At 44.7% G+C, this 21,948-nt stretch overlaps 1 protein-coding gene across 4 annotated transcripts in view; it reads left to right on the top strand.

Annotated features, from left to right (window-relative positions):
- The window catches only part of megf11 (multiple EGF-like-domains 11), an 87,057-nt gene that overhangs the window by 52,707 nt on the left and 12,402 nt on the right, over nt 1-21,948 (top strand). For all 4 annotated transcript variants that reach the window (XM_069190559.1, XM_069190561.1, XM_069190558.1 and 1 more), the window contains 10 exons: nt 2,811-3,057; nt 3,595-3,715; nt 4,328-4,464; nt 6,597-6,809; nt 8,386-8,560; nt 13,042-13,162; nt 14,319-14,482; nt 14,572-14,674; nt 19,049-19,195; nt 19,770-19,904. In XM_069190559.1, the coding sequence (XP_069046660.1) occupies nt 2,811-3,057; nt 3,595-3,715; nt 4,328-4,464; nt 6,597-6,809; nt 8,386-8,560; nt 13,042-13,162; nt 14,319-14,482; nt 14,572-14,674; nt 19,049-19,195; nt 19,770-19,904 (1,563 nt within the window). The remainder of the gene's footprint in view (nt 1-2,810; nt 3,058-3,594; nt 3,716-4,327; nt 4,465-6,596; nt 6,810-8,385; nt 8,561-13,041; nt 13,163-14,318; nt 14,483-14,571; nt 14,675-19,048; nt 19,196-19,769; nt 19,905-21,948) is intronic.

Below are 21,948 nucleotides of genomic sequence, written 5' to 3'. Positions count from 1 at the left end.
AGAACATAAGGACGGTTATAAACCAGATGAGAGCATTTGACTTAACTCGTTTGGTTTCTAGCGACTATTGGATCTAAGGATTTTAAATGATTTGTAAGCTTCACGGTCCAAGATGGAACCATCAAGCTCTGTCAGCCTGTCCCAGTCCTTTGAGCCTGGCAATATATGTGGTCATTTTTTCTTTCTTTATTCGTGGAACAGCAATATCTCTTTCTCAAGTGGTGGCTAAAATTGTACAAGAAGATTTTACAATTACAACATGATGCCTCTTGATTTCATTTAAATGCTTTTCACTCTATCACCTGCCATTTTTATTGCCTCCTCATTGTGTAAACAAAAGTAAGCATGTAAGTCTCTCTTCAGACGCTTTCTCGGGCTCAGGGTTTTTCATTTTATTTACAGTTTATGCTTCTGCTACCTACAGGCAACACTCCGCACTTTGTTTACATAAAATGTTATTTGTCAGGTGTTTGCCCACTCTTTTCTTAATGTTTTTGAATTTTCCATGCTGCCTCTAAAGTGTTGGCTAATCCTTGTGTTTGGGTGTCATTAGATAGTTTACTGACATGACCTGAATCTAAAGCATTGATATAAATGAGGAAATTGTCTTAATATAGATCCCTGTGGTACTCCCCTAATTATCTTGTTTCAGTTTGAGCATTCATCCTTTATCTGTACACTCTCTTTTCTAACGTTAACCAGCTCTCAACCCAAAGATGTGCAACTTTATCAAAAGCCTTCAGAAAATCTAAACTTGCCATATCCTGTTTTTTGTTTGGGCAAATTGCTCATAGAATTGTAACATGTTAGTTAAACAAGACCATGCAGGTGATCCCTTAGAATCCCCCATTCCCAGGCAGTTTTGTGTTTCTGCCTGGACAGCTTACATTAGTTTCCTTCTCTATAGGTTTGTGTATTGAACATTAAACTAGTTATAACCTGAGGAGGCATCTTAGCAGAGTGCATCCTGCACATGGTTTCTGCCTCTTTCATCACAGTTTAACACACCCTCAGGGGAGACGGGTTTCCGACATTTTTCTGACTGCGTTCCTTCATGCTATTGGGAAAAAATACAGTCAATTTATAGATACAGCAGGAGAAGGGTAATAAATAGGCTTTACTTAAATATGCTGAAGCGTCTAACTTGCAGCTAAAGAGGAATTAAGAATTTCCCTTTGCAATGTTGGTTGAGTTACTGGGAATTAGACAACTCTGCAAATTAAACAGTGCCTACATTTCAATATATTTGTCACCTGGGTCTATTTTATAGTTAAATTAATAATGGGCAAGATAATGGAAGAAATACAGGCAGCTTAGAGATACAGTAGTTGCACACAGCTGTGTCAGCTGAGGAGTATGCAGAGAGAACAGAAACAAGCTGTTTAACATCAGCTAGATTTTGCACATTGTTCTTTCTTTGCATGGATGCATCCTGGCCGTACTGCAAATGCTCAACTTGTTTGGTATATTTCATGCTTTCTGTATTTAAGATTTTAGTCTTAGCCTGCAATTCCATGGAAACTGATGAGACTCCTTTTGCAAAACTGTGTGAGCCATTAAAATTTATACAGGATGCAGATTTCCGCTTGTCGGTCTACAGTAGGTAGCCTGTTTAACATGATGTTAAAGTAAAGCCAATATTAAACATGCTGTGTAACTCCATCATATGCAATTTATGCAAGATTCTTAAGGTGATAAAACCTGGAATTGATCAAACTGTTATGAAACAGGAGTCTCATTAGTTTACCCAAATGGATTTTTTTTTTCAGTAAAAAGCTTGAATTAGGTAAAAAGGCTGATGAATGCTGATGGGTGACCTTGCTGCTCTGCTAAAGATACAAGCCCTTTGTGATCTGTTCCAAAATCAGCTCTGCTCCACACGCCAATCATATCTTATGTGTGAGGGTCATTTGCTCTATCTTCTGAGAAATCATCAGTGCAGAGCTGCCCTCCCTGTGTCAGGGCCTGGAGCAGCACAGCGAACACATTGAATCAATATCTGCAGTTCAGCTGGGGCATCAAACCATATTAAGCAGACAGGGTTTTCTTGGAAGCTGCAAAAACAGGCAGTTACTTCCAAGAAGACCTGATCATACAGTGGTCAACAGTCAGAGGACAGGGAACTGACTTGAAGAGAGAAGGTTTGTCTTAACTTCCACTTCTTGTTACTGTGTTGTTGTCAGGGCTGACCTTCCTAAATCAGCAGCATTAAAAGATGTGCCTGTACTGAGTACCCTCACTTTGAAATGAAAGTCAGTGGGGGTATACCACTGTGTTGGATTGTCCAGATACCAAGAAGATGTGCCGAAAAAGATAACCCAATATTAGCCATACAGCTATACTCTGTTACTCAATTATCTGTTGTTTTTGTTACTTGCTTGTGAGAGAATGGCAGTTCTGTGAAAAAGAACATGATGAGGCACAGTGTCTGACAACACTATAAAAAACACATGAAACAGAATTTTGTATTCGCCCTTTTTTTTGTAAAGCAGACAGTTCTTGTATTGTAGGACTTTGCAGCCGTACCTGTAGTTATTCGCTTGATTATAACTCTGTTCATTTCAATAATTAAAGAGCTGACTTTAATGAAGCTTTACCATGTAGCTGTTGGGGGGACTGCCTTTAGAGGAGTCCTGATCTGTAGGGAGAAGTTGGCTTACTGATCATGGTCTAAAGGATTCATAAAACGTTGTCCGCCACGCTGAGTTTATACCTGTGTTGTGGTACTGTACCAGTTCTGCTTGTAGGAGCCCAGGTATTTCTTTACTGAGTTTCATAAATGTGCAGCCTCTCCCTGCTTTGTGCTGCAGGCTGTGAGAGAGACTACTGGGGGCCGCACTGCAGTAACCGCTGCCAGTGTCAGAATGGTGCACTGTGCAACCCCATCACTGGCGCGTGCGTCTGCACCGACGGCTACCAGGGCTGGCGGTGCGAGGAGCCCTGCCCTCCCGGCTACTATGGCAAAGCCTGCCAGCTGCACTGCCAGTGCCAGAACGGAGCCACCTGTGACCACCAGACAGGGGAGTGCCACTGTGCCCCAGGCTACACCGGCGCCTTGTGAGTATCTGCGGAACAAGCTGAGCATCCTGGGTCCAGCTCTGCTGCATAGGGGTAGAAATAGAGGGGTGCTCCAGTCTACCCTGGAGGAATTGCAGGGTGCTGTTTTTTTATTTCTTTTTTCTGCCTTGGAGTAAAAACACATGTTTTTGACCCAGCATGGGAGGCATGGGAGACTCCCAGTTAGGATCAGAAGACAGCATTCATCAATACCCACTAGAACTGATTAGAATAGGAAAACTGATGGCTACACTGTGATAGAAAATAAGTTGTGTGTCCTGACTGGAAAAACACTAGACAATAAATAGAAATAGAAATGGTGCCACAGAAAAATGAAATAGAACTGTGTCTGTGGCACACATCACTAGTGGGTCCCACAGCATTTTGTGGCCGTGGACGAGGAGTGATGCACAGCAGCTTGGTTCACTGTGAGTGGCCAGCACTCTGTGTTTCTGTGTCCTGTCGCTTCCTGTCATCGTTTTTCCCTTTCCGTGCTGTTTTTTCCTACGTGCTTGTTTCTGACGGCCGGCCGCCCAGCTGCGAGGAGCGCTGCCCGCCCGGCAGTCACGGCGCCCAGTGCGAGCTGCGCTGCCCCTGCCAGAACGGAGGAGTGTGCCACCACGTCTCCGGGGAGTGCTCCTGCCCCGCCGGCTGGACGGTACGCGAGGGGGGGCGCGGCGGTCCGGGAACCGGCGGCGGGCACGCCTGCGCCAACTGCCACACTCACCGCCCGGCTTAGCCCCTTTCGGATCCCCCCGCTGAGATCAAGACGCAACCGCGCTTCAAAACGCGTCCCAGGAATCATTCAGCAGCCTGATTTAAGGGGAAATCCAGTGCAAATGTAAACAATGCCCAGCTGTAGTTAAAAATATTGTGAGGCTAATTGCTCCAAGACCTCTCCATAAAGCCACACTGCCAATCTCAAAAGTCAGTTCTGTCAGCTCACCAATGATTTCTTCTTTAAGATCCCGTTTGCCTGTTTAGTCGGTTTTTAATTAATAGTAACGGGGGTTGAGGTGAACAAAAGATGAGCACTCTATGAGCTATAGCACCAACATCAAGTCTCAACAGCAGCATAGCTGCATTATGGATTGGCATCATGGTCACTGTTCTAAGTGACTGAAGTTTGCTTACACAGACCTGTATATTTGGCCTGATTCAACAGTAATGCGCAGTTGATCGGGATGTCAGACAAGTAGTTTTCAGTTCCTTGGTGTAATATATTACCCACTCCTGAAGCTCTCTCTCTGTGGGTTGATTGTGTCTGCAGGGCTCAGTGTGTGCCCAGCCATGCCAGTTTGGGAAGTTCGGCATCAACTGCAGCCAGGATTGCCCTTGTCACAACGGCGGGCTGTGCGATCATGTGAGCGGGCAGTGCCAGTGCACAGCTGGGTACACTGGAGAGAGGTATGGGCACCGACCTTTCTTACATGTGTTAATGGCACTTCCTCCCTATTGCCGCCTTAAATGATAAAAAGTTTTCATCTGCGCCAGCCTCCCTAACATTCCCATGATATACTGTCCTCTTCTGTAAGTCAGTGTATTGTTTTAGAAGACATGAACCAGGCCAGTATAGTTGATCAGGTCGGTAGCTGCGTCAGCATGTGTAGGCTTCAAAGGAACAAGTAATAGCTTTATTCCATGCTGAAAAGAGAAGAAAGAAAACACAAAGTTATTTTCTTTCTTCTTTTTTCAGCATGGAATAAACCTACAGTATCACTTGTTCTTTTGCAATATAGATGATGTCCACTATTCGATTGTTTTTATCTAATTTATATACAGAGCTGATTCAGTTCCAAGCTGTAGGTATTTGAAACAATGTTTTTTTTATCAAAAAGTCAGAAATAAAACTGTCCCTCTAGCTCAAAAGATCCCATTCAGCTGATGAGTCAGTTTATCACACTACTATACAAAGATGTTAAGTCATTGCAGACAGGTGACCCCGGATAGTGTCTCGGCCCGTCAGGAGTAACCTCTCGATAGCACCTCCTTCTGGGTGGCATGCATGATTTTCTCCATCTAAAGATCTGAACTAAGAAACACGGAGAGTCAAAAAAATATATACTCTCCTACTGTGTTTTAAAGCCTGGTCTTAATTTCCCAGATGAAGCAGTTCTTCAGGAAGCATTTTCTTGCTGAAATGTCTGGTGTCTTTAGTTTAATATTTTGTGAAATTACCCTCATTCATTCTGCTAGTGACAACTGAATTAACCTGCTCGGAATAATCTGAGATTGTGTTAGCGCTCACTTCATGTAATAATGCTAGTCTCACCAGATAAGCCAAAAGCCAATGTAATTTAAACATGAAACATAACTAGTCCACTTTATAATTTAATTGAGCTATTTATCTGGTTCTTAATGACTTTATTGGACATGTTAGATTGATGGCTTGCCAAGAATGTATATTTAGCTTTGTGGAAAAGTCCTTCCATTGGTCTCCTTGTTATTCTGCACAGGGAATCTTTGAAGCTCTAATTATATTCATTACAATTAATGACTGGAGCTTTGCCTCAGACAGCCGTAGTGCTGAGCAGGGCAGCGATGAATGCGAATAACAGGGGTCTGCCGGAGGTCCGGTGTTATGACCTTGTGAGGGTCAGTTTCTGAAGCTTTGTGAAGGTTGCTGCTGTGTGTGTAACTGCAGCCTGCACAAAGCGTAGTCTCAGAATGTGTATGCGCTGTTTTGAGAATACTGTTCACTTACGTGGTGCCTGTCCTGATCCACGCTGCTGGAGCCCAGACGTTCATTCTGTCTTTGTCAGGTGAAGATTGGATTATTGCAGAACTGTAATGGCTGTTCTTCTTTAGACCTGTGCTGTTGAAATGGAGTTGAGAAAATGTTCACGGCTCTTCTTTTGCATCAGCAGCTGCAGTCTCACTCTCACACTCTCATTCTCGTCTTTCAGATTAGAATACACTGAAGGGAAATTAACTCTTAGGGCCCAAAATGAAGTAATCTACACAGTCCCATCATTCTAGTCATTCTATATTGAGCTTTGCTGGCACCCATAATAGTGGGGTTTTCGATATTCCCACAGACCTTTCACACCATTTGTATAAATATCGTCTTTCTGTCTAGTTGCCCAAATCCTTAAGGTGGACTTAAGAAAAAAGAGACCAATCTGCATAGTTAATGTAGTTGTTCCTTAGGTTATATTGACAGGAGAGGACACAGCCTGTGGATTCAGGGGGGCAAGGCTGAACAACGTGTATATGAGCTGGATCTTTTAGCTGTGGTTTTCCGGGTGCAGCCGCCTGCTGTGTGTGCTAGCTCTGTAATCAAAGGGGTGGCCTTTGCTGGTGGTTGGAGTCTAATTGTCCACAGCACCAGTCCAGTCACATTTCTGGTCAGTCAAGTTGGCCCATAGAACTGGAGCTACAGTAGGAACATATGTCTCACTGTTACCAGTATGCATCTAGCACATGTTAGTAGCCTATGTCCTTTTTTAAGGGCCCAGAAACGTATAGAGATGTTTATACAGTTTGCTCAATGCCCTCTGCTGACGCTGTTCCTGCGGGGGGCCTGTGTTTAAATACAGGTGTCAAGAGGAGTGTCCTGTCGGCACCTATGGTCGACAGTGTGCCCACAAGTGCGACTGCCAGAATGGTGCCAAGTGCTACCACATCAACGGGGCCTGCATGTGTGAGTTGGGGTTCAAGGGAGCGCACTGCCAGCAGAGGTTGTGCCCAGCGGGGCTGTACGGGCTCACCTGCGACAAGTACTGCCCCTGTAACACCTCAAACACGCTCAGGTAAGGGCAGGGTTGCCTCCGATGCCAGACCCTGCAGGGCCTCAGCTCCGGTCTTAAAGTGGCCCAATGGAATCCTTATCCCTGTTGATGTTTAAAGAGGCTTACCAGACCTACAGGAGGGTTTCCCACCGTGACTGGAGTTTTGAAACCCTGAGACAGAACGCTGAGCATTTTTCACAAGCATCTTTCATATCAACAGCCCGATGCTGTGTTACATGACCTCTTCTCTCCTCTGCTGTCCCAGCTAGGCTGTCACCCGTGGTCTCTCAGGCGCAAAGACAGGGAATTTACATGACTTTCAAACTTTTTAGCGCAGCTCCAGTGCAGACTATCCTCCTCTTTCTCTTACTTCGAATGACCTAAATCCCTAAAAATATGCGCATGTTAAAAAAAACGACTTTTTTTTTCCACATCTGCACTCACTCATTAGACTTCCGCCTGTACAAGTTTGAAAAATTGCCGTCAGACACGGGGGAAGATCTTTTTTTTTTGTCTGGAGGAAACAGATGTGAGTGGGGGTTGGGGAGCACATGTGCTGTGGTACCAGAGGAGTGTGACTGAAGCGCGTCTTGTGCACTGCGTGCTGGCAGGAGTGTGTGCAGGTGTGCATGGGCACTTCCGGATTGAAGAGCTGCACTGCTCTCCCAAGACAAATGGGTGCAGCACCTGGGCTTTACCTTTTGCTGCGCTGATGCTGGGGGGTGTTCGCTGAGCCAACATTAATGCTGCACACCATGCAGCCAGCAGCCATATCACCCTGCAACTAACAACTGGCAGCCCACTGAAGCTAAGCAGGTGTGAGCCTGGTCTGTACCTGGATGGGAGACCTCCTGGGAAAAACTAAGGTTGCTGCTGGAAGAGGTGTTAGTGGGGCCAGCAGGGGGCGCTCACCCTGCGGCTCATGTGGGTCCTAATGCCCCAGTGTAGTGACGGGGACACTATAGTGTAAACAGGCACCGTCCTTCGGATGAGACGTAAAACCGAGGTCCTGACTCTCTGTGGTCATTAAAAATCCCAAGGTGTTTCTCGAAAATAGTAGGGGTGTACCCTGGCATCCTGGCTAAATTTCCCCATCGGCCTTTATCAATCATGGCCTCCTAACAATCCCCCTCTATAAATTGGCTTCATTACTCTGCTCTCCTCCCCACTGAGCATTCTGGTGCACTATGCACAGTGGTGGTGGTGGAAGGGAGTCCTCATTACCTGTAAAGAGCTTTGAGTGGAGTGTCCAGAAATGCGCTATATAAGTGTAAGCAATTATTATTATGAATTAATGCTGGTGCACAGCAAACAATGCTTCTGTACAAGTGCAGCCCGTGTCTGATTAAAACGCATTTTATTTGTAAATGCTACTAATGAAACCTTATTGGTATGCCAGCCATCCTGAGTCAGCATGAACGTATTATGTCGGCATGACACTGTGGATGCCTTTTTTTTTCCCCCCTACAATGGACTAAAAATGAGGGTTGCACAGATTACCAGCCTATTTGGGTATTGCGGGGGAGTGGTACAGAAGGTGCAGACACACTGTAGTCTCGGGTCCTGTGCTGAGTGACGGTGCTTTCTGTCTTGGCAGCTGCCACCCCCTGTCTGGAGAGTGCACGTGCGCGGCAGGCTGGGCAGGCCTCTACTGTAACGAGGCCTGCCCGCCCGGGTACCACGGCGAAGGCTGTCTGCAGGTGTGCGACTGTGCCAATGGAGCCGACTGCCAGAGCATCACCGGCGCCTGCATCTGCGCGCCAGGCTTCACGGTAAGGCTGGGTGGGCTCCTGGCTCGGGGACCCATTGAACACCTGGGGAGCTAAATATGGGAACATTATCCCTTCACTCAGCCACTGACCTCAGAGCGTTCAGCTGCTTTGTAAGGAGATAGTAAATCTAAGGGGAAATTGAACTGAAAGTGCTTTATGCCACTATCTGCTGGGCTTACAGTTGCCAGTCAGTGGTTCTAGTAGTAGGGCTTAGCAGCGTCAGCCCTTGAGGCAGTGAGATGCATTGGTTTACAATCTGCATCATGTCTTAAAACTGTCTAAATCTGTTGCTAAATATAAATTATACCTGTACAGCTTGATATCCAACTCAGCTGTAGCACCTGATGTGCTGCATTTAAACACCTCTGGGCACTTTTTCCTATTCATCATCCCTGCAAATGTTCCCCAGAAAGTACTCAGAAATTCTAGTACCAAAGTGCAGTGCACATGTTTTACTTCTTGGAAAAGCAGAATTCTGCCTGGGTGCCTCTTTAATGCACTGCCACATTATTATTGGGGCTTTCAAAACCTAGTGAGCATGTACAGAACTTGTTGAAGTGGTTATCACAGTAGACCAAATAGATAAATACTATTACAGTAGTCGAGGATGGGTGGTTTAAAATAAAACAAAATCAAGTTTCAAGTTAAAAAACTACCTTGAATAGTGTTTTAGGCCTTGAATGTCTGTACAGATCTCTTAAGTTGTTTCAGAACAGGTCTTTAAAACTTTACTCCCATCGAGTGATGAAGGGGGAAAGAGTTAAAGAACATCATAAAATATTTTCTTGAAATTCTCAATGATCAGTACTGAGAGTCAGATTCCTGCTGTGTATCATTTTCTTCTTAGAACAAAACGTTTTTATGCCTTTTACACCTCAATCCCTGTGTTGTGAGAGCAGGTCCAGTACTATCCTCAGACAGGGGAAACCATGCTTCCCTCGCCAGGTCAGCCAGGAATGGTGCCCAAGTCTCTCTGGGGGGTGCTAGTATCCCATGGTGCATGGCTGCAGAGACTGGGCAACCTGACCTAGCTGTCGTCAATCACTGGGCATGAATTAATACCCCCACATTGTTCCACAGCCCGAGATCTGGGCAGGCTCTCTTGATTCAGTAATAGTGCATGTGGCCAGTAATTAAAAACACTCCGATGACTAAGGTTTTGCTGCCAGGAGACTTCATTATTTGTAGATAGGATGAGAAAGGAATGGCTATGCACCAGAGTGGGATAGATGATCCACTAGGAGCAGAAGGGCACTCTCGGTTGGACAAGCTGGAGGATACTCCTGTCCATTAACAGTCCCCAGGGACTGTTTCACACTCCTGTCCCCTGAACACAAAGTCCTACTGTATTGACTAGAGCTACCTTAACACAACTATCACATAAAAGTCAAGTGCAAAGCATTGAGACACTAGCATAAATATCTGGTACCTTACCTGGTGTATAGCATTCTGATTTGATCCAGATTAAACTCATTCAAATTAATCTCTGAGTCCTTCACATTGTTGTCTAGTTAGTATAGTGTCTGAAGCTGGCCATTGGCAGCTGGGTCAAAGGCTTTGCCTGAGCGCTCGCCTAGAAAAAACACGGGAGCCGCAGAGGTTCCTCGTGTTGACGAGCCCTTTTACATGCCAGTGGGCCTTATGGGTGAGCAGCGGATCAGGCGTGATTTACATGGCAGGACATCAGCACAGGCTTTGTTTCTCCCCGTCATGAGACTGAGATCTCTGATCACGGGGGTGCAGAGGGAGCCACAGAGTCGGACGCCAGGAGGGTTCATTCATGACACTCGATTCCCTCATTGTAATTGGGGACCTCCTGTATGTATACTGTACTTGAATTGAACTTTATTACCATGTGTAACCGGTACATGTACTGGTACAATGGAATTCTTACTTACAGAAAGGCTCTCGATTGTTAAAACAAGTGTAAAAACACAAAGTGCAGACAGTGCATCAAGACAATATACAAACAAACAGTCGACAGTGTACAACTGAACAAGTAAACAGTTTGAATGTAAACAATGCAGACATGTAAACAATGACTGCAGATGTGCAATAAATAAATTAGAAATCAGGTAGAGGTAGAGGGTGTACAGTAGGTGTGGTCTGAGGGGCATGGCTAAATCTAAATGTGTTCGCGAATCGCACTGCTAGTGGATAGAAGCTATTGAAGAATCTAGTGGTAAGTGTCCATATGCTTTTGTATCTCTTGCCTGAGGGCAGTGGGGTGAAGAGCTCATGCCCGGCGTGGTGACTCTCCTCTGTGATGGCCAGAATCTGCACCTACTGTACCTGCACCTCTCCAGCCATGCACTGGTCTCTGATAATGGAGAAGTCTTCCGAATTGCTCGAGGAATTAAATAAACCTGGTGTGTGTGTTATTTCTGATAGACTGTGCCAGGAGTCCCAGTGAGGGGGAATAAGTGAGCCTTTACGCAGCGCTGGGTGACTTTCCAGCAGAAAGCACAGTTTTAAAAATCAAAAAAGCTTGAGTCTGCATCAACTGAGATAATTATTACGCTTCGCTGAGCTTTGTTACATAGAGTACTGGTCTTGTTGTTCATGTCAGAATAATAAAAGACTTGGTTAAATGAACTCTCTTTGGGCCGTATGATACTACTTTTAGTGTTCACGCGATCCTCGCTACCTGCATAGTAGTAATCGGTTTTCCTTTTCATATTTTCCATTTTGCTCTTTTAAACAGTAAATTGTTCAGAGAAACAAAGAAATTAATTCTTGCAAGTGAAACCTGTTGTAATTAGCAGTGTGTTATTTGAATATCCACCAGTACAGGCCTGAATAACTACAGTACAGGTTGGAGTGAGAACAGAAAGTCCTATACTGTAGGCCCTGCCTGATCAAGAGTGCTTGGAATACTAATGGTGAAACTAGTCAAACACCAAAAAAGTTCCCCCTCCCCTTCCCCACGTCCTCACACAGCTGATGTATCTGATGGTACAAAAGGTGGAATTAATACAGCTTACAAATGAAGATGATGTGTGGAATCACATGCACACCCCCTAATAACTACATTTACCACAACTTATATGGGATTACATGCTTGGAGAGCTCTGGAGAGCTTGAGGGTGACACAGTTACCAAGGCTACCAAGACAGGAGAATGAAGGCAGGACAGCAGGCCAGACAGGAATGGTCATTTAGGTCCAATCTTTCCATTGTGATATCCTTATGCTTTACATGTGCACTTTTCTGGGTTAGAGTAAAGTCAGCAGGCTCTACAGCTATGTTGGCCATAATGGGATGTATATAAGCCCTGTCATTACACAGGTTTTAATGAAATCTACAGTTGTGCTGATGAAGAAGAAAAGTAAAATATGTGTACTTAAATTTAATATTTTTTTCCTTCCTCCAACCATGCAACAACATGATGACTAAGCTAACTGGTGTCTCTAAGTGGTCCCTGTGTGCACAGCTGTATGTGTGTGTGCCATACGATCTGCTGTTCTGCCTCAAGCCCCTTACTTCCCGGTTGTTATGACCCTTACCAGGAATAAATGGCTTTCAAATAGTGGGGGGATAGGTGGATGTACCCCAGAGACTTCAGGGTCACCAGATCCTACTGTTCTATTGAGATAATATCACTGGTCCTTTATGTACTAGAGCTGTATGGAGCTGTAATTCACACAGCAGTAGTTAAATTTGATTGCTTTTGTGTTCTTTGAAACTATACTGATTTTAAACACATCAAAGGTTAAGTACCAAAATTGGAATATTGCTGTGTTAAAAATGTTTTACCAGTTAGGCTTATGGGTATCTGGCTAATGTGTTGCACTTCAGCTGCCTACTGCACCTGTGGTATCTGCTACTGCTTCAGCTGTTAGGAGGGTCTTCCTTTAAACCCAGATCACAGTGTTATTTAAAAAGTTAAGCATGGATGATTTCCAGATACTTTCAAGCAAGGGCTGTCCAATTCACGTCTCTAGCAGGCAGCTAATGGAGAACTTAAGAGGCTCTGTCAGCTGTCAATCAGGCCTTCAGATCCATTGCTGATATTGTAAGTCCATAGCTAGGGAGAGAAGATATGCAGTGCTGGGAAAACCATGGTGTCTCTTAGGTTCAGTCTGCTGAAAGTTAAAAACAGAGATTTAAATGACTGGCCTGAAACAGTTTCTAGTGGGGAATATTATGTTTCTTTCACAAGATATTTTATTCTAGTGCTTCTGTGGGATTCAGGGGTTCAGCCGAGTAAGGCTGGCATATTTAACACCAGCAGCTCCCAGCCTCAGTGAGCTCATTAGCTCTGTGAGAGAGAGAGAGACTGTTGGACTGCAAAACAGCTGCTACTGTGCATCTCTGACTCTGGGGAGGGAGGGATACAAAGCAGAAAAGTGTGAAATTGTCTGTGCCGATTCAGATGTGCCAAGGGTCAAGCCAGTGAAGGAGACTAGTCCGGCTGACTCAAGTCGCGAACCGCTGTGGCTCTGTCTCCCAGGGTGCATTGCAGTCTGTGCTTTCTCACAGGGGGACGACTGCTCCCTGCCCTGCCCCGCTGGATTCTATGGCACCAACTGCTCCTCCATCTGTACCTGCAGGAACCAGGCCGCCTGCTCGCCCATGGATGGCTCCTGCACCTGCAGGGAAGGTACTGTGCTCCCTGGACGTGCTGTAGGATCTTCTCAGGATGTGCTGCGATGCCTCAGGCAGACATGCACACTTTTTTCAAATAAAATTCCCGAGCCTTTCATTGTAATAGTTTTACGAACATTTATGAGAAGTGAAGTAGAAAGTCATGATCGTGGTCTTAAGATTAATATTTTTAGCTCTTCATCAGTGCTCAGGGGCCCTGGCATTACTAGCATCAGGAATCAACTCACCAAACTAACTCCTGGATCTCCTGATGTAGAAGCTACAGTTAGAAAAATGTCAGGCAAAAAGAGTTCAAGTAGGCATGTGCATCAGCATGCATAGGTTGCAAAGGAGCCAGTAAAGGGTAATTCCATGCTGAAAGGAAAAGAAAAGAAACACAAAGTTTCGGCTGCGGGTGACACCTGAAGAAGGCCCCACAGCTGAAACGTGTTTCTTTTCTTCTCATGTCAGCATGGAATTAACTTTTACTTGTTTCAAAAAGAGAACAAGAGTTCCAAAAAGATACACTTTGTATTACCGTACAAGTTTTTGAAACCAGAAACATGACACTAGTGTCTTGTGAAGTGTTTATGAAAGAGGGAACACACACCATGATACCATATAAGAGCCTGTGGGCTCAATACCCTTTCTCCATATTTAGCTCTACAGCTCTTTTTTATGTGGTGAAATCAGGCTGGACTGCGATGCTCCTGTATACAGACCACATGACCAGCTGCAGAGTCTCAGAGCTGCCCAGAGCACACATTAATGAACACCAGATCTCCTTCTCCAACGATCCTTCATTAAAAACTCTTTTCATTACGCTGCAGTCTTATTTATAATTAAAAATCCACTGAAACTGTAATGTTAATGTTGCTAGCCCTCTTTTCTATTAAACTATGTTTTAATATTGGCAAAGAATTAATGAATTTCAACTTTAATTTAACTTTTTTGAGGCATTTTACACGAACTGAACTGAAGCACATATACGTGTATGATTGCCGATTTTGATTTTAGAAAAACAGACAATCACAAAGGCAAGAGAGAGATCTTCATTTGCATTGCTTGTGGATAAACATACAGTAGAGCTGAACGGTCCCGATAATGACTGTGGTCTTTGTCATCTCTCCCTCTCTCTCCGTCTCCTGCTGCTCCTTCGCTGTGTCTCTCAGGCTGGCAGGGTGTGGACTGCTCCATTCCTTGCTCCAGCGGGTCCTGGGGCCTGGGCTGTAACCAGTCCTGCGCCTGCGCGAACGGGGCAGCCTGCAACCCTGTGGACGGCTCCTGCACCTGCTCCCCTGGCTGGAGGGGCAGCAGCTGTGAGCAGCCCTGTCCTGTGAGTCCCCGCCCTGCCTGCGCGCGTCGCCGCTGTTGCTTGCGGAGTCTTGTCCTGATGCCGCTGTGCTCTGTTGCCTTCACCAACAGGATGGCACCTACGGGCTGGAGTGCCGGGAGCGGTGCGACTGCAGCCACGCGGACGGCTGCGACCCTGTGACCGGATACTGCCGCTGCCTGGCTGGCTGGACAGGTAGGCGCACGGCAGGAGGGAGGAGGAGGGCTCTCGCAGCTGCCGCCACCTGCCCCGCGGCAAAATCTCACTTTCCTTATGTTTCGTTTAGCTGGTGAGTTTCCGGAGCCCAGCATGTGCAGGACTGTCACCGGGGCTGGTGAAAATTATATGTCTCGCTTCAGCACAACGTGACACAACAGCACACTAGAACACAACGTGACGCGACAGCACACTATAGCACAACGTGACGCGACAGCACAGTATAGCACAACGTGACGGGACAGCACAGTATAGCACAATGTGACAAGACAGCACACTATAACGCAACGTGACGGGACAGCACAGTATAGCACAACGTGACGGGACAGCACAGTATAGCACAACGTGATGAGACAGCACACTATAACGCAACGTGACGGGACAGCACAGTATAGCACAACGTGACGGGACAGCACAGTATAGCACAACGTGACGAGACAGCACACTATAACACAATGTGATGGGACAGCACACTATAGCACAACGTGATGAGACAGCACACTATAACGCAACGTGATGGGACAGCACAGTATAGCACAACGTGACGGAACAGCACACCATAGCACAACGTGACGGGACAGCACACTATAGCACCACGTGACGGGACAGCACACTATAGCACCATGTGACGGGACAGCACAGTATAACATAATGTGATGCGCCAGCACAGTATAGCACAATGTGACACTACAGCACAGTATAGCACAACGTGACACAACAACGTATCACAACATGACACGGTGTTGCAGAATAGGAAATCAGTTAAGGTTGCACTCATGGGTTTCGGCTTAAAGCCCTGTGTTATCTGTGTCTGGGCTACATCATTAACCAAGACCAAGTGGGATTCCCCGAGTATCTTAATGGACTTTATTGTGGTGCACAGAACTGTAAAAGTGCTGTGAAAGTATGGAAGAAATCTGAAACAATTCAGCATTTTACCCTCTGAATGCCATGTTCATAAAGCTGCTGGATTAGATGCTTGTAGAGCAGTTACAGTGTATAGTACAGTACCTACTTTATGTAGACTATATAGTAATAACTTTGAGCTTAGTTGAAATATTTCACTTTTCTTTTTTTATCCATAGATAGGATATTTTTAAAACAGTGGGTGTTAAATTGTTGGAGAAGGAAAAAAAACTGAATGTCACAGCAAGGGTGAGGATTATTATATTCTCTACTGAACCATTACCCTCTGAATTACTAATGCGGGGAGAAGAGACCCAGCCAAGACTCTTAGCTGTATTATTATTATATTAAAAATAAAAAGGATTTTGCCACAAAGGTTATGCCTGCAGGGCCTCTTAGGTCTTTAACTGGTAAGGTGTCTGAGCTGAGGGCATGTATTCACAGAGAGGGTAGAATTTAATTAGCTGGTGAAGGAAGCATTATCATTGGCACTCTCACGCTCTGAATATTCGGCAGGGGCTGTGCCATCTGCCCAGTGTAATTGAGTCACTGGGGTCTTGGAGAGCCAGAGAGAGAAGCGCTTGGCCTGGGAAGTGAAGCTGAGTTTTAAAGCAGCCTTTAAAGAGTGCGGCAACTGTCAGTCAAGAGGGGACACGCATTAAATCAGCTCCCCTGAGCTCTGTGAGCGTACCCCTTCTTACACCCCAGGGAGCTATGCAAAACAGGGCCACTCTCAGGGATCGGCCTTCTTGACCTTCAGGGGGCAAGGAGGGGGCTGGAGACTAACATGTTACATTTCCAGGTAAGCAGCATAGTTCCCTGCTGTCTTGGCTGTCTCCCTAGCTACATATCTCTAAAGCTGTGATGCCCAGAGGGACGTGGCTCACTCCAAATCCAGGAGAGCCAAAGAGTGTAGTACATTTCTGCCCACCTGAGTTCCTGATGGCTTCATTGAATCAGTTACTGACTTAATTGGTATAAAATCAACTAATTCCAGGTCCTCAGCTCTACTGAGGATTTGAAGATCTCTGTAAGGCTTGCAGGGCATTAACCCTCCAAGAGTCAGGAGTGAGCATCTCTTCTCTTCACGCATCTATTCTGTTTTAAATGTGTACAGTTTTTCCTATTTTGGATTATGTGCTTTTCGATATGCATAACAATGTAAAGGGAATAACTGTGTTAGTAGTGGGTAGAGGAAGCCATTGCAGAGGCATGTGTTGCAGTGTATTAGACAGGTTTTTTTGCTAGCTGGAGAGCACAGAGCCATTCTTTTACTGGTATATTTATTTTCAGTTGCCTCAAAATGAATATATAGTAATAAGAAGAAACTGGAGGTAAAGAATGTAACCGGTTGCTGGAATATTTTTTAGTAATAAAATGAAAAACAAGCCCAGACAGAAATACAAACCTTATTTCTTACTTTCACAATGATATACTAAACACAAAGTAAAGGAATAGAAGCTGTTGGAGGGGCAGGGACTAGCATACTGTATGTGAGCAGTGTATTCCTCCCCTGGTTGGAAGCTGCAGTTACATGTCAATCTCCTGAGTTGAAAAGGCAAAGTTATTTGAAGACACTTTGAGTTTTTTTTCCTTTTCTGTTTCCGTCGGTTTCTAAAGGAACAGCTGCCTCTAGCCATTAGGCTCAGAGTGTTATGTGCCCATTCATTTTCTGCTGAAAATAAAAGGGGCTGAAAAATTCATTTTGCCAATTAATTTGAATCTTCAGATTAATTTTCACACTTAATGAAGTGTGACACTTAGTTTAAAGAGTCTTTCAGGAAAATGACAAGGTCCTTTGACCTCTGCCACCCAGTGTAATTCTGTGCTCTCTTTTGATGTTTGGGGATCTGCGTCCTTCTCTGCCCCCTCCTCACGACATTGTAATCTCCAGTTTGAAATTAACTTTGTGAATTTTGTAGGTTTAATTCAAAGGTATTTGATTAGTGGCATCTTAATGGTTGTCCTGCACTCAGAGATTTTCCAGTCAAAGGAAATTTCAAATGAGGCCCAGACAGACGAGGCTCATTTTCCAAACGAGCACAATCTTAAAAGGATCTTGTGTGCTGTAATGTGCCGCGCGTCTGCCCCTCTGGGGGCTGGCAGGGGCTGGCAGACACAGAGGGGGTTCGGCCGGAATCACGCTCCCCGCTCTTGTAACTGGGAGTCCCTCCAGACCCGCCGAGCTCGGCGCATTTAATCTGTTGCTGAAAGAGAATGAGAGAAGAGGAGGTGGACTGACAGGCTCACTGCATCTTCAGAACTTTTAATGAAGAGATCGAGCTGGAGCTATTGCAGTACAGTATATAATCCCCGTAATGAGGGTTTGAAGAGAGAAACAAAAACAAAGGGTATTTCCTACTATTAGACAAGGGATTCTTTCTCTTAGATATACATGTTACAGTGTTTTGGTTATGGTGATAGGAAACGTTTTGTATTAAATAAAATGCAGTACAAAACAAAATCTCAGAATATATTCAAATAGAAACTAATGTACAGAACACAGAGAATACTTTTGCGGGCCAGAAAAAAAAAACATTTGTGGAAAATGCTAATCAAGCAGAATGTTTTCATTCTGAAATCGCATTTAGGAAACATGCCTCAACAAACTGGAGGAAATGCAGATGGTAGGCACTTCTAATAAGGCTGTGCTCACTCTCCATGCACGGCCGCTGCCTGTGTGTTTTCCCCTGAGCAGGGAGGCAGCAGCACGCAGTGGCCTGAGAGCGGGCTGAGCCTCCCTGTCGGATTGATCTCCTCTCTTTGTGCGACAGGAGCTGCTCCTCGGAGATAAACATGCAGCTCAGAGAGGTGGCCAGCCGGAGTGAGGGACTCTTTAACAGGGGCTCCTTCTGGAGAGCTCTTTTCGGCTTTTGCGTATGACTTATTAGAGCTAACCCTGATAACTTGCTTGCAGTATTTTCTCGTCCTGATCCATGCAAAATTTGTACCATTCTGTCTTCTCCTTTTACTTTTCTAGAACCGTATAATACTGTGATTTACTGTGTAGTAGTGCCGACTGTAGTGGTAGTACACAGAACACCAGCAGTTTCCAGTCCTGGTCCTGGTGACCCGCACGCCTGCTGGTTTTCATTCCTTAGATCACTGAAGCCTTAATTGATTTAAGAAGTTTCTTCATCGGAATATTTGCATTTTGTTTCCCGTCAAACGTTCACTTGAAACATACGATGGTGAAGCGTCCAACATGTCAAATAAATGTTATCGTAATTAAGGGTTTGATTGTGTAACTGAGGGCTCGTTGATATTGTAACGAGGATGTCGATATCATAATCTGTTAATTCAGGTAGTGAAAAATATACATTGTAAAAATTCAGGGGAAACCATGGCAGAATTGTCTCATAAGGACTAACCCAAGGCCTCAACCTTTGAGCCCTAGTTGCCTTATGAATGAAATCACTCAAAGGCACATGTCGTGTCTCCCTGCAGGGATCCACTGTGACAACGTGTGTATCCAGGGCCGATGGGGGCCCAACTGCTCTGTGTCCTGTAACTGCGACAATGGGGGCTCATGCTCACCTGAGGACGGCACCTGCGAGTGTGCACCTGGCTACCGCGGGACATCCTGCCAGAGAAGTAAGAGAGCAGTATCATCACAGCCAGGTCAACGGCTGACAAAAAGCTGCAGTCTCAACGGCGATCTGTGTTTATCTTTAGAAACTAAGACCATAAACAAGACAGAGTTTGTCCACAAGATTAATTGTGTCTCCAAGATTAGCCTATTACCTTAATTACAAAAGCTAACAGCGGGCAAAAACAGGTCAACTAGAAAAACACCACACCACCATTAAAGCCTACATCAATTAAAGCTTGTTATGAGCTTAATGAAGAAAGATGGCTTTGCAGTGAGAAAGGGAGACAGGGCTGTGTCCAGCAGTGTAGACCTGACAGATCTCCTGACACTAAAAGTAATGGGAAATGCCACACGAAAGCCTTTCATCGTTGTTTGTCAAGCTGAAATGAATACAGCCCAGTCATGCTTTACAAGAAAACTATCCATTTCAGTTCTGTTTCCCTAAAAATGTTCTGTACCTTCTCCCCAACTCTCCTGTCCTGTCACTCCTCTTCTGTCCCGTTTCCTTCTTTCTGTTGTCCCTGATTTCACTCTTCCCCTCTCTTTCTCCCCTGCTCTTTCTCTTTCTGTCCAAAGTCTGCTCCCCTGGCTTCTATGGGCAGTGGTGCAGCCAGGCGTGCCCGCAGTGTGTTCACAGCACCGGCCCATGCCACCACATCACCGGGCACTGCGAGTGTCTCCCTGGCTTCTTCGGCTCTCTCTGTAACCAAGGTGGGTGTCGCCTGCCCGCAGAGCCCTCCTGCCCGCAGCCTGCCAGCCTGCCAGCCGGCCTCAACTCTGCCCGGCTCGCAGGCTGTCTGCAGAGCAGGGAACCTGAATATGTCTGATCACGTCCGTCGGTGCTGTGAGGTCAGATCATCAGCACACCTCATTACAGCAGCTACACACCTTACAGAAAGTGACGTTCTCTGGTTTTTCTGGAGAATGAAGTTTTTTGCTGGCTGTAGACAATTTAAGGCAGTCCATTTGGAACAGTAGGGTTTGCAGTCATCCATCTTATAAGACTTCAATGCCCCATTCTGAAGTGACTTATTTGTGCTTCATTATTTCTTGAAAAATAAATTCTGATGTACAGACTCAGCTGCATGTTTTATTTATTTATGTGTGTATACAGTAAGTCATTGCCCTTTAGGTTAAACATATTATGATTTTTACAAAGGTATTTCTAATTTCTCATTGGGTGCTGTTACAGTAGGGCCTTTGCACGGTAAAAATCTATCCCGTACAGAAAACAGGTTCGGATAACACAGGTTTATGCATGTGTCACTGCCGGCTTATTTCAAGAGGCTGTGTCTAAATCTAGGAGGTCTTAACTGACCGGTGAGGATGTCTGATGAACTGTGGTGCCCAGTTCTGTGTCTATAAGAGTCAGTTCACGGGGCTGGCACACACAGATCTCCACACCACAGTAAGGAGCCTTCAGGGTTTCAGTCTAATGACTGCCTTCTTTCCAAGCTGCACACCCAGAGCAAGGGAGACTTGTTAAAAAGAGATAAAACATAGACAGCACTTAACAGTAATTAACTGGACTTCGCATGAATTAAGAAATAGCAGGACAGAATATCTCAAATTCATTTTTATTAACTTGAAAGCCGACTTACTGTATATGTATAAAAAAAAATTAATAAGAAGAATTTTTAAAAAATCCTCCAGTAACTGTGCTGATTTTAATTACTTTGAAAAGGGAGAATCTTATCTCTAGCAGTGGTTACAATCTGATGATACCTTCCCTGTCAGGAGGGGAGGTGGTTTAGGTGTTAATGAATTACTCACCACAAAATGCTGTCCGGGATTTTAAGAACTCCTGCATGAGCCTGAAATGCAAATTGCCAGTTTTGAAGATGTTGGAAGAGCTTTAGGGGAGAAATGAGGAAAGAAGTTGTTGAAGTATAATAATAAATTACAATCAAAAATTTAATTACCATTTTGTCTCAAACAAGTGGCCTTTTCCAAACTCTGGAATTTCAACTTCTTAGCTTCTCTGATTCTGTTAAACACGGCACAGCAGGATTTCATTTTTTAAGTTTTTTTATTCTTAGATTTTCTGTGTGTCCCATTGTACGTCTAAAACAGATCATATTGAAACCTGGCTGAACTCAAATTCGTCTTAATCCCGCTGTCCAAAATCATGTACGATGTGTCTTACAGTGAGGTTTAATTTAAAATTAAAAATTTCATTTAACAGAATGTCACGAAGTATTTAAATATTAATTATATTAAAAATGTACACAAGCTCTATTTTAATTCTCTTCAATGTTATTTGGCTTGTCTGTGCAGTATCTAAGCAGCCAGGATTAACTGTACATATCCCAGTTATTAAACAGGACCTCTAAGATTAAGCACTGTGTTTCCTGGTTATCCACTAGAGTTGATAGGGTAATTTTCTCTTCAGCTGCTCTGGCTCGCATCTCACTGGGTTTGTTAAGAAGGGATGTGCATATCAAAGGCCTACTAAACTTGATCTTTTGAGTTGTTTTTTTTATGGAGTTTTTTTCAGGAGGGATGACAGCAACCAAGTTCAATCAGACGTGGTTGTCAGAAATTAGCAATCACTCACAAAATACCTTGGTCCCTCCTCACTTCTCAAGCCATGGGTAGTGCAAGATGTCCAAACCCAGGAAGGGTAGCGTAGGGGACCCCTACACCCTACACTACTGGTATTTGGTGCAGCTCAACTCCTTGGTTAGAACCTTTGCAAAAAATGTTTTTCAACTTGGACATTAGAGATTTTAAATGATTGATGAGGCACGGTTAG

This window comes from Lepisosteus oculatus, chromosome 5, assembly GCF_040954835.1.
Source record: "Lepisosteus oculatus isolate fLepOcu1 chromosome 5, fLepOcu1.hap2, whole genome shotgun sequence".
NCBI classification, from domain to species: domain Eukaryota; kingdom Metazoa; phylum Chordata; class Actinopteri; order Semionotiformes; family Lepisosteidae; genus Lepisosteus; species Lepisosteus oculatus.
The sequence above is the reverse complement of the archived record's forward strand: the minus strand, read 5'-3'. Positions and strand labels throughout refer to the sequence as shown.